Source organism: Hetaerina americana, unplaced genomic scaffold (assembly GCF_022747635.1).
Source record: "Hetaerina americana unplaced genomic scaffold, ioHetAmer1.1.p SCAF_50, whole genome shotgun sequence".
In the NCBI taxonomy this organism is placed as follows: domain Eukaryota; kingdom Metazoa; phylum Arthropoda; class Insecta; order Odonata; family Calopterygidae; genus Hetaerina; species Hetaerina americana.
The window spans coordinates 1,954,168-1,966,540 of record NW_027287096.1 but is presented as its reverse complement, the minus strand read 5'-3'; the positions used below and the strand labels follow the sequence as shown (position 1 = coordinate 1,966,540).

At 36.4% G+C, this 12,373-nt stretch overlaps 1 protein-coding gene across 1 annotated transcript in view; it reads left to right on the top strand.

The window, feature by feature from the left end:
- LOC139694559 (neuralized-like protein 4) overlaps window positions 1–12,373 on the top strand; it is a 69,180-nt gene that overhangs the window by 20,285 nt on the left and 36,522 nt on the right. The window contains exons 7-11 of the mRNA XM_071593059.1: window positions 3,024–3,164; window positions 3,785–3,878; window positions 8,049–8,148; window positions 8,881–9,057; window positions 10,322–10,412. Coding sequence (XP_071449160.1) covers window positions 3,024–3,164; window positions 3,785–3,878; window positions 8,049–8,148; window positions 8,881–9,057; window positions 10,322–10,412 — 603 coding nt within the window. The remainder of the gene's footprint in view (window positions 1–3,023; window positions 3,165–3,784; window positions 3,879–8,048; window positions 8,149–8,880; window positions 9,058–10,321; window positions 10,413–12,373) is intronic.

Below are 12,373 nucleotides of genomic sequence, written 5' to 3'. Positions count from 1 at the left end.
CCCACTCGCACCTGAGCAGTCTGAGACATGTACAGGTTGCAAGTTAGCTTCCTGTCCCTCCAACCTATTCTTATTTTTTGCAATATACTCATTAGTTTTTCCCAATTCTATTTATCAAATGCTTTTTGGAAATCTACGAAACAGGCAAATACCTCCTGGTTGTGTTCTATATTCCTCTCGATTAGTAATCTTATTACAGCAATGACATCACGCGTACCTCTCCCCTTCCTGAACCCAAACTGAAAATACCCTAAGTTATCATTTGCCCTACTCTCTATCCTTTTGTATATGATCCTGAGAACAACTTTAGCTGCGTGGGATATCAAACTTATAGTCCTGTAGTCCTCACATGATGTAGCTTTTACTTTTTTCAGAACTAACACTGATCTCACAAGGCCTTCCAGCCAGATTCCTTCCTCGTAGATGCTACGAATGAGTCCGTTTAGACTTCCTCCCGCATTTTCTAAACCTTTTTAGTTGTTCCTTAGGAATGTTGTCTACCCCCACGGCATTATTTAATTTCATCTCTCTTAATGCCCTTTCTATCTCATTGTCAAGTATGGCTGGACCTAATCTATCTTCATCTATGCCATGTTTTCTTTCAATGTCTAACCCTGCTGGTCTTAGCTCTTTACCATGCAGTTCTTCTATGTAATCCTTCCATATATTTTGGATCTTTTCTGTTTCAAGTATTTTCTTAACTGACTTATCTCGAACTGATAACACAGATATTCCATTCTTACTTCCTGATAGTGTTGTGCACTTCTTGTATAAGAGGGTGGTTCCATAAGTACCCGGGATGACCTAGAGTTGGCGATAGTTGTTTGAAAAATCACTGTATTAGAAAATACACTATCTATGAAGCATATGTTTCAAGTTTGAAGATGGCAAGTTGTTTAGTGCTTGTTTGGCAGCCATCAATGGTGAACGTTTTCAGTGAATTTGTGTAAATGCAGAAAATTGGTCATCATTTTGTGATACAATACTTTTATTTGAAATGCCTCGGCCCAACCAATATAAAAGCTGAACTGGATTCTACTCTGGGTGCATCTGCTCCTTTGTTTACAACAGTAAAATATTGGGTGGCAGATTTTAAACGAAGCCGTATGAGCTGTCAAGACGAGCATGGCATTGGTGATCTGTGTTTACACCATTCCATTTTCTTCTCTCATCTATCTATCTAATAACCTCATTGGTTATCCATGGTTTCCTTGTCCTTCTCCAATTAAGGGCTCTTATAGTTTCTTTTGTGACTTTCGATATCCCTTTTTTGATACATTCCCATTTTTCTTCGATAGTACCCAGCTCTTTACCCTTATCCATGATTTTCTCTACAGCCTGCTGATACTCCTTCCTTGCCAATCCATGAAATGCTTCTACACTTCATGACAACTTAATTGTGGTCAAAGTCTGCATCCGCTCCCAGGAAGCTCTATGAATTGATCACAGTATTCCTTAACCTGTGCCTAACCAGAATATTATCTGAATGTTACTTTTCTGTATCACCTGGCATTTTCCATGCATACCTACGCCTTTTGTGGTGTCTAAACCAAACATTGGTGATGACTAACCCCTGTCTCCTGCAGAATTCAATTGCTTTCCCCCTGCGGTCATTCCTTGTTCCTAAACTGTAGTCCCCCTCCTCATCACCATCTCTTCATTTGCCTATCGTTGCATTCCAATCATGCATTCCAAAAGGTCACTATCAAATATTTCCCTGCAGGAACACATGTGATTATGTCCTCTAACTATTCGTATATTCTATTGACTTCTTCCTCCTCATGATTGCTCGGTGGCATGTATACCTGAACAATGACCAAGTTTGTCGGTTCTTCTTTTCTCTCTATTGCTTCTTCTATGTTCACAATGCTTCGTCCTATCTCTTTATTCAATATTTTTGGAACCCATTGTTGGCTCGCACCCCCTCCATTGTATAGTACTCAATAACTATCCTTCCAGTAATCCCTAGTATCCTTTCATCTCAACTCACATACTCCTAAAATATCTACATTTCCTCTCTCCATCTCTCACTATATATTCTCCAATTTTCCTGCCCTGAACATTATCCTCACATTCCAAGTTCCTATTCTAACTAATTTGGTCTTCTGTTTCTGCATCTTCTGTGCTGCTGCTATCAGTTTTGCTTTGTGAGGCTTTTGTGACATGATGATCGTGGATGTCTTGCCTCTCCCGCTGCCGGGCATAACACACAGCCGATTGGGCCGAGTTCCATAGTTGCCAGGACTGATTTTCCTATACTGTTTATCATAAAAGTCTTGGGAATAATAATTGAAGTGGTTTCCCATTGCCTTCCTCAATAGTGTTCTTAATGTGACACCATCACTTGATGGCCGCCCCACTGTGGTGAGATGCCTTTGCAGTTGCCTCACTGTGGAAAAGACACTGCGTGGGCTACCTACCGTCTGGCTCCTAACCTTTGATTAATCTGGCATGGGTGACCCTACCGGAAGCAATTATCATTGCTCCCGCCAGCACAGCTCTAGTGGTCATCGGAAAGAACAAGCCCCTCCACCACGTCAAGGTTGTAGTCCATGAGAGGGCTCCTGTGTTACATGAAACCGATTTCATATGCAACTGCATTATAAAATCAATATTTATGTCTGTCACCATAATCTATCTTTCTAAGAGGTAAAAAGTTCCATTTAAACCTTTGAAATGTAATTGTGGATGTATTAAGTGACTTTGGCAGCATGGAGTTAATTTTTGTTCAGAGAAGGTAATGGTTATGAAGAAAACTCCTTTGCCTATTTAATAAGGTTGCCAAAAAATCTTATAAAGCCTTCACTTTTTTCCTCGAGAAATACAACTATGCACATATATTTACACACCCTTCTTAATGCAAGAATTACAGGTAAGAATAATGCTTTTGAATGTAAGCTAGGGTGCTTGGTCGAGGTTGTAAGAATGATTTTAAAGACTGCAATAAGCGAATATGTACTTGTCCATTAAAAATACATGTGTGTTTAAGATATTCCCCCTTAACTTTTCTTTTATATTTTCAGGAAGGTGATCGAATTGCTATGATGAGAAAATCCAATGGTAGTCTGCATTATTTTATAAATGGATTGGATCAAGGTATAGCAGCAACTAAGGTGCCTCAGAAGGTTTGGGGTGTGGTAGATCTGTATGGAATGACAGTTAAGGTAAACATCATACTGTTTTTATGTTATATCAATTAAATTAATTGTAATTAAATCAGTTTACTCGATAAAGATACCTGTTTATCAAAAACAGTAGTACTGTGGAGCAGCAAAATACAATGTAAATTTTTTACTTGGGACAGGTAAATCCAAAAGTAATTGCCATATTTCTATGAATCTAGGCTATAAATGCATATGAATGACTTTGGTTGAACTAAAATTTTCCTCTTTGTTGATTTCGTTCTTTTTGGGAATTATACACATTTGATAATTCATCAGTAACACTGCACTGATTATAAGTTGAGATATTGTCATTTACATGTAAGCTCAGAGAAGGAGTGAAGCCATTGTAAAAGCCCAATTGACCTGCTTCATTTCAGTGCCTTTTACAATGATAACAAAATTTTATGTGTATTTTGATTTGGTGTACCATGATGAAATTAACTGAATGAACAGCATTTCTTATTGATGATTTATTTTTAAACCAGCTGAACTGAACGTACAAAGTTACGATAATCTAAGTATCAGAGAATTTTCATTAGCCTATTTGTTGAACATGTTGTTGTTATGTACATATGCTCTATGCCTAACCTGTCTCATATAAATTTTATTTCTTTTTTTAGGTAACGATAGTTGATCGAGATGAAAGGGAAGAACAAAACTTAATCACAAGAAGAAACACTGTGTTAAGGGATCAGCAGCTAAATGGATTGATTGGTAAGAATTTTGCTTGTTTTAAACCATTAATCTCTTCCTTTACATGTTGTTGTTATAGTTAATACATATTTATCGACTGAATAATCATGACGATTGAATGGGTTTTGTATTAAAGGCAACCATTTTCTATGCCTAATGCAGGAAATGATACATAGCAGTAAATATTTTTCCCAGCAAATCAGCTTGCGTCGTGTAGTTTGAAGTTTTACTGGAATGCCCTGGGCCCATTTGACGCAGGCTGAATTTAGAGCTCATTTTGGAGCATAAAAATGCATCTTATGGGCCAGTAAATATGGTGCGCAACTTTTCAGATGCAAGCACAATTATCAACACTGTCAATTGCACTTAACAAAATTTGTGAAATGATAATTCTCTGTATTAAGATGAGAAATAAGGGTAGATAAATGAAGCTTCTTTATGCTAAAAGCTGTATTGCATTCCAGTTTATTGTAGTAGCATGGAAAATTGAGCCAGAACTTTTTCAATCACCCTGTATATCTAAGACCCTGGGTAAACTTCTGAGTGCTAGTGTTTTGGATCTTCTTCACCTCCATCATAGCATTCAAATAAATCAAAAAATAAAAGTTCCTGTGCTTGATTCTTTTTGCTAGTCTATTTCCAAAGCAGACCAATTACATTATCTAATGGCTGGTATTTAAAAAACTGTAGGTTTCAATTGCAAATGGCAGTAGTGGTTGCAGGTACGCTATCGAAAATTTACTTATTGGACAAAATAAATAGGAATGTGGGGGAAAGCCAATGACTAATTTTGATTGCATTTTAATGCTGCTACAAATTAAGTAGGGAGATGAGGTTGCAAAGCAAAATTGATTTAGTTATTTTCATTGGGAAACAGTTTTAATTTAGTAATAATAATTTCAGGTTCCATGAACTAAATATTCTCTTCATGGCAGTAAGCAGAATGTATATTAATTGCTCTGGTCATTCCAATGACTTGTTTAAATAATGAAAGGAGAAACTTTGTAATTCCACATAGATTTATTCGACGGACGACCTAGGTTTCGACGTGGCACGTCATCATCAGGTACATTTTGTAAAGAAGACAGAGAATATATAGTCACACAAATTGGGGGGGGTGGGTTGGGGGGGGGGGGGAAGGCGAGAAGAGAGACAACTCCCCGGTCTGAGGTGAGGGTTAGGGGGTGGAAGAGGGGAAAAAAACCCCAGGGGGGGGGGGGTTGGCCCGGAGGTGGTTAAGGGGGTTGAGAGCAAGGGGCTAGAAGAAAGGAAAGGATTAGGAACTCCGTAAACTCAGGAAGGGGGAGGTGGTGAAGGGGACGCGTGGATCAGGAGGGAGAGGGGAAACCCAGAATATACGTAAAAACGCTGTATTAAGAGCCGGTAGGGGAGGAGGTAAGGTAGGTGGGGTGTCATTAGGTGTGGAAGGAAGGAAGGTCTAGAAGGGGGGAGTGGGAAGGGTACAAGATTTCGTTAACAATGGTAACCTTATTCTTAACACATTTCAAAATTTCAAATTGCTCTAGCGCGTCAAGCCTTTGTCCTTTCTTCTCAAAATGTAAGAACTCTGGCACAAAATCACTCCGATGATTCTCGTCCAGCAGATGTTTGGCAAAGAGAGACGCCGAGTCCTTATTTTTGACGCACGATTGGTGTTCCTTGATCCTCTCTTTAAACTTTCTCCCAGTCTGGCCGATGTATCCTGCTCCACATTGACAATTTAATTTATAAACACCACTTTTCTCACTTGTAGGGATTCTGTCTTTGGTATGAGAAATTAAATTCCTCATGCACTGTTTGTTATAAAACGCTAGTCTAATTTTGTCTTTGGGGATTTTTCTGCATACCCTCAGGGATAATGGGCCTAAATAGAGAAACCTTCTCCATTGAGCCCTTGATATATCGCTAGGTATAGACCCATAAATACTGTTTCTGGCTAACTTGGACATTTTCCTCTTATAAAGTTTGTCTATTAGTTTTTCCGGGTAGCCATTGTTTACTGCTATTGTCTTAATAATATTAAGTTCCTTTAGAACGCTGGAAACCGTCATTGGTATTGAAGTTAGTCTATTGATCATGGAATGAAATGCTGCAAGTTTTTGTGAAAAGCAATGTCTGGAGGTGGAGTGAATAACATGGTCCGTGTATGTGTCTTTCCTAAATATGGAAAATTGCAATTTCTCATGGGATCTTGAAATGCAGATATCTAGAAAATTCAGGCAACCGTTTACTTCCTTTTCTATAGAAAATTGAATATTGGATTTTAATGAATTTAAGTGGGAGAGGAAATTGTCTAATTGTCTATCTGTCCCGGACCAGACACATAAAACATCGTCCACATACCTGTGCCAGCTAACTACGTTCTTGGTGAGGGGGTGGGGAGAGGAAAATAAGTCCTTTTCGAATGCGTCCATGTAAATATCTGCTAAGACAGGGGACAGGGGAGAGCCCATGGCTAAACCATTGGACTGTTTGTAGAACTGTCCGTTGAAGACGAAATAATTCTGGGAGACGCACAAGGAGAGAAGAAGACACAGTTCATAGGCAATGGGAGTCGAGATGGACTTCCGAAGGAGGATGTCTTGCGCTAGGTTCACGGCTACTTTCGGGTTCACGTTGGTAAAAAGATCTTTTACGTCAAAAGACACTAGAGTGCACTTTTTGTGAATTGTCATTCCCGAAAGCTTGTTCACCAAGTCCACTGAGTTTAACACACTGTACTTCGCAGAAAATTGAGACAAGTCTCTAAATAACACATGGAGTTTTTTCGCTAGCAGGTGGTTGGGGGAAGACACACTTGAAACAACTGGTCTTATCGGAATGTCTTTCTTATGCACTTTCGGGAGTCCGAAAAATCTCGGAGCGGAAGGATTCATTTGGAAAAGTTGAAAAATTTCTGACCATTTAAACAGTCCCTCACAGGCTTTTAACTCTTTTTTGCACTCTTGTTGGAATTTAGGGGTGGGATCAGAGCGAAGGACTTCTAAGCCGTTTGCTTTAATGAAGTCTTCACATTTCTTGACATAACTGATAATGCAGTGGATAACCATTCTTCTTGTTTACTTCTTGAACCTTGCACAGCTCCCCTTTAATTTTTGCTCGGCCGTTCATGATCCATGCAGTTACAAGTAATTAATGAGGTTGGTGAAAATCACTTTCCCCTTCTTAAAAATTGTATTGTCATTAATGGTGTTGCATTGCAATTGCTCTTAGTTTATGCCTATGAGGAGCAACCTTTCAACCATTGAGAATGCGTAACTGCCGCGTAAATGCTCTTTTTGAAGCATCTATCTCCTCAGTGTTGTCCGTGTTTTTGAAGAAAAAGCCAATCTTTGATGTAGATGAACTGTTGATGTGGCTACTAGATCAGCCATGTCCATACCTTGCTCCCAATTTTCAATGATTTTACTTTTAATTTCTACTGTTATTTTTTATTTTTATTCTCCTATGACTTTCTTCTTACAAATTTTTCTTTGGGGTTAATTTTAAAACTATGCACAAACTATTATTATACTTGGCACAAAAAAAACGCTAATATGTTTTAACAAAAGGTAGGAAAAATGTGTGCTCACTAGCGATGTAAAGATTTTTACAGAATGACTGTTAGAGGCAAACTGCAGTAGCACTGGTGCAATGAATCCGGGAATTCCTCTCTTCTCATTCGTGGTATGCGAAAAGTTGCTCATTAAGTGAGCCATGCACAGGACCAATATTTTTGCTCCTTATGCAAATAACTCTCTGTGCGCGATACTTGTTAAGTGAGGTTGCAATGTATTGTTGTGACTAGGGTCAAAGTTAACTCATTGGAAGTTCACAGCTATGGACATTCATTCTTGGAATGTGTTTTTATATATATTTGATATACTTTAAAAAAAGGGACCCAGTCTTAATTTATATCAAGGAATTTATTATTATAAGGAGGTACACCAGACAGAGGTTTACTGTAATAAGTTGAACTGAAGAACTTAATGAAGTGATTTTGATGATGAAGACATATTAAGCTGGCTAAATCAGATCAAATGGGACTAATGACCCAAAGAATACGACCAAACACCTCTGAAACTGCATCTTATGTTATGGACAAAGAAGTGGTCTCAAGAGGCATGCTCGTGTGTGTTATACATTTATATTCAATAAATTAGCTTTATAAAATTGTGCAATTCTGATTTAGGCTCATATCCATCATTACAGATACTCCTGATGATGATTATGTTGAACGACTGATGTTTCATCAAAATTGTGGTACCCATGCTGCTGTAATCAACAATGGACGCACAGCTCACCGGCCAAAGTAAGTTTAATTTATTTTAATGATGAATTTGTAAGGATAATTTTAAATCTCTTTCATAATACCATTATCATCATAGGTAGTGTGTCCATTTAAGGAAGGTTTAACCTTTTAAGTGCTACATAAAAATATATTGTTGTGTACTGCTGAAGCTCAAGAATGCCAACCATGGTTGTTGTGGTGGCTCATTGTCTTTGAGGTGGTCAGCCAAAAAAGTGATTATACATATATTTAAAACATGAAAATATTGTTTATATGTTCTAATAAAATTGTATTACGAATTTCTTGGATTTGAGTGATCTACCTATCCTATCATATTTTTATACACACGAGTTTATAATACGATGTACTCTATGTATACATGAAGTACTATGTTTTAGAATAAAGGAGTACGACGTATTAGAATAAATGAAGTATATAAATTATATGTTTCTTCTTTTTCTCATGGATTTATGAGATGAAATAACTGTAACAGTAGCAGATCTGTATAAAATAGAATGCAATTAGAAAGGCATGCTTCCAGACTGATTTATTTTTGCGAGACTCTTATTTAAATTATTGTGTGCATAGGTATGTTAATGTTTGGATTTTTTCAATTTTCATCGCATAATGCGCATCATCATTTTTACGATCATTTGAACATTTTTGTATAGATAACGCATGCATTATCGATGGGAAAATATGGTAATTTCATCTATATACAGTTGTTATAGAGTTTGTATCATATCCTTTCAGTGCTGCAGATGATTTCAACAATGGTGTGGTTCTGACAAATAGGCCTCTAAAACACAATGAATTATTTGAGGTCAGATTGGATAAGATGGTTACAAAATGGGCTGGATCCATTGAAATTGGAGTTACCACTCATTCTCCAACTGACCTAGAGTATCCTTCAACTATGACCAATGTCAGGTAAGTTAATGTTATGAAAACACAAATAATTGAATATTCATTTGTATTTGCATTTGTATAGTCATAAGGCATTAAATATCTTGAGTTGCCCTTGAGCTGAAACTAGGGGGTCAAAATGTCTGGGGCTTTGAAGAACTTGTGGTTTTGTAAGAGGATGCATTTTACCCACCCGATGCATTTGTTACCAGGATAGAACTCTAATCATAAGGCATTAATGTATGCTTTTAGCATTACTTTTTACCCATGATTCTATGAATGTTATATTATTTCAACCAAATCCATATTGGAAGCAAACACGACAAAACAAGTGGGCATCCATAGTGACAGAGAAGGGAATTCTGTTGGAGTTGAGCCATGGTAGTTAAGTGCAGTTGATTGTGTCTGTTTATTAAGTAAAACATTTGAAATCATATACATATTTACTTTTATGGGAAATAACTATTAACTCATGAATTCAAATAGAGATGTAGTTTCTGTAAGTGATCCTAAGCTTAGTGCTGTGTTGCCATCTTTAGTGTACTTTGCTCTAGTGCAAAGTGGTCTTTCTGCTATAACTTAATTTTTCTGCCATTCAAATAGATATTTCATCATAGTACAATAAACTCCACAGCTGCTAAACATGTCAAATGTCTGAAGTGAATGAGCTTGTGAGTACATGTTATTGCTAATATTTGATATACCCTGCCCACATTGTTTGTCTTAGCAGAATTAGTGGATATTTAGCTCCCAAGATAAATTAAATATTCAATGATTACAGAGTTTGATTTAATGAAATCTTGAATGAATCTTTCATTCAATTCCATATGACTGGATTCTCAAATCCTGCCCCCTAACTTAGTATTAACAATCCATCTGCAGATATGCCTGAAGTTAGTGATTTACCAATTATTTTACTATATTGTATTTTGTCACTGGCTGAGAAAACAGCTGTTTGAGGGTAATTTTTTTTTAAATAATGGTACAGGAGAAGCAGAAATGAAATTACTGCTTTAAATTTAGGGAAAGTTGTTGTCTTCATTTCTCATAAATTTAGGTGTTTTGGCATGCAAGTGGTTTTATTGAACGACTGTCCCATCTGGAGTTGTGTGGTTGTATATGTTTCCTGGAAAATGACATACCAACCAACCAACCATACACTTTAAGTTAATTTGGTGTATATTTTTGTAATTTAGAAAGTAGAAACTGAAAATGTTGCCTACTACTTGATGCCTCATTATTTGCCGACTATAATTTTTTAACTTCATGTTATGTCTAATTCTTTTAGATCTGGGACTTGGATGATGACAGGAAATGGAGTGATGCACAATGGGACAACTGTGATTGATGAATATGGGCAAAATTTGGACCGACTTCAGGTACTACAGTCTGGTGTAAAATGTTCGATTTGTGATACTGATGTCATTTATAATATTAATTCTGTGTACTTTACTTTCATTGCTATTTTTGTCAAGTACTTAGTTTTCCTTTACTAAATGCAGAAAAGCCTATCTAAGACATTAATGAGGGGACCAACTGATAACTGCACTATAAGCGTGATACCATTTTAGATGCAATATGACTGACTTTCATTTCTTAAACTTGCCAAGCAATATTAAAATGTTTTCATGTCTCTTTAAATTTAAAATAAATGGCATTAAAAAAATGAGTTATTTACTTTTAGTTAGTAAAGTAGCTCAGTTGAATAAAAAACCTTGATTTTTTAGAAAAGTTGGCATAAACAAGGAAAAAAGCCTTTAAATAAGGTACCAAAGTATGCTTTTTTATGTATGCCCAAACTATTTCACATTTTTGAGGTTTATAAAATCAATTTACTACTCTACCAAGCCTTGTTCGCAGAGAAGTAATATCTAAATTCTAGTTTGTTGCATTGCCATTTATCCCAAAAACAGTGTGCTCACCGAAGGAAAAATGAAAATACAGGCATTTGAGATTTGCTTTTATAATAAGAACTTAATGAAATGCTCATGATTCAATGCATCAAATTTCTTAACAGTTAACAAAAGGATGCCGCCTTCCTTTACATTTAAATAATTATGCCCATCATTGTGACTTATGTGATAATTTTAATTTTCAAATTTCACTGGCTAATAATCTTTGCAAGAAAAATTTCGAAGGCCTGTGATAATCTGGCCATTCCTCAAGTTTATATCCCTACTCAATACTTTCATACCTGTCCAGGGTTTTTTTGCTTGATTTACAGCATTATCCTCTTGGAAACAGTACTAGCCAACTTTCAATCAGGCAGGCACAATATAATGACTTAGATATCATCAAGTACCCTCATTTTGTTGTCTTCTTTGCATAGTATATTTATTGTTGAGAGTATGGAAATTAAAGAAAAACTTAGAATACCCATTGAGGAAGAAAAAGCTGTTTTTTATCTTATGCCTAGGGAGAGTGAAATAAAGCCAAGGAAATTTCCACTGATAACCTTTATTGACTTACAGGAGAAGGTTAAGAAGTTCAAAAATGGAAAGGCATCCCCAAGTAAAATGAATACCTTGATTTCAAATCAAAAATTGGATATTTATGTTGAGGCGTTTGTTGAAGTTGTAAATATATCTCTACAACAGGGAGAATTCTATGATGGCTGAAGGTGATCTACAATAATACCATTCCAAGATTTAAAAACATCTCTCAACCAGGGAATTTGTGTCTAATAAATCTATTGCTGTTGGTGAATAATGTAATTGAAATGTAGATATGTAGGCATGTGCAAGAAAATCTTAAAACAAACACCTTATTGTAGAAAATATTATCGGTGTGGGTTCAGGAAAAATAAAGCCACAGAAAATGTTATTTTTATCAATATGGAAGCTGTAAGGAAATCATGATAGATTGAAAAAGAGCTGTTGAGACTGTCTGTCATAAACCATTGACTAGGTAACTGGGATGCTATGGGATAAAGGGTGCAGAATTGAAGTGGTTTAGAAGAACTAAGAAGAGCGATAAAAAGGCTGAAATTAGTTTATAGTATTTTGGACAGAAGGGAATGTGGTTACAGAATAAAGTATGCCCAGAGGATGACTTGTTTATATTAATGAAGTGAATTTTTGCTCCCAATATATTAATTTATTAAACCTGCTATTGCCATTGTGAGAAAGTTGAAGGGACTAAGGAAACTTAACCAAAGCAGAATAGCATCTTAAGCAGTAGAATTTTAAACATGGTCTACTGTGTTTGAAAATATTGCCAAAATATTGTATATTTAATCAACTGACAGTCCTGAAATGATATTTAGAATGTGTTTTTGGTTTAACCATACATTCACTTAACTAATCGGATGACTGGTCCACTTAGTGTTCTGATATGGGGT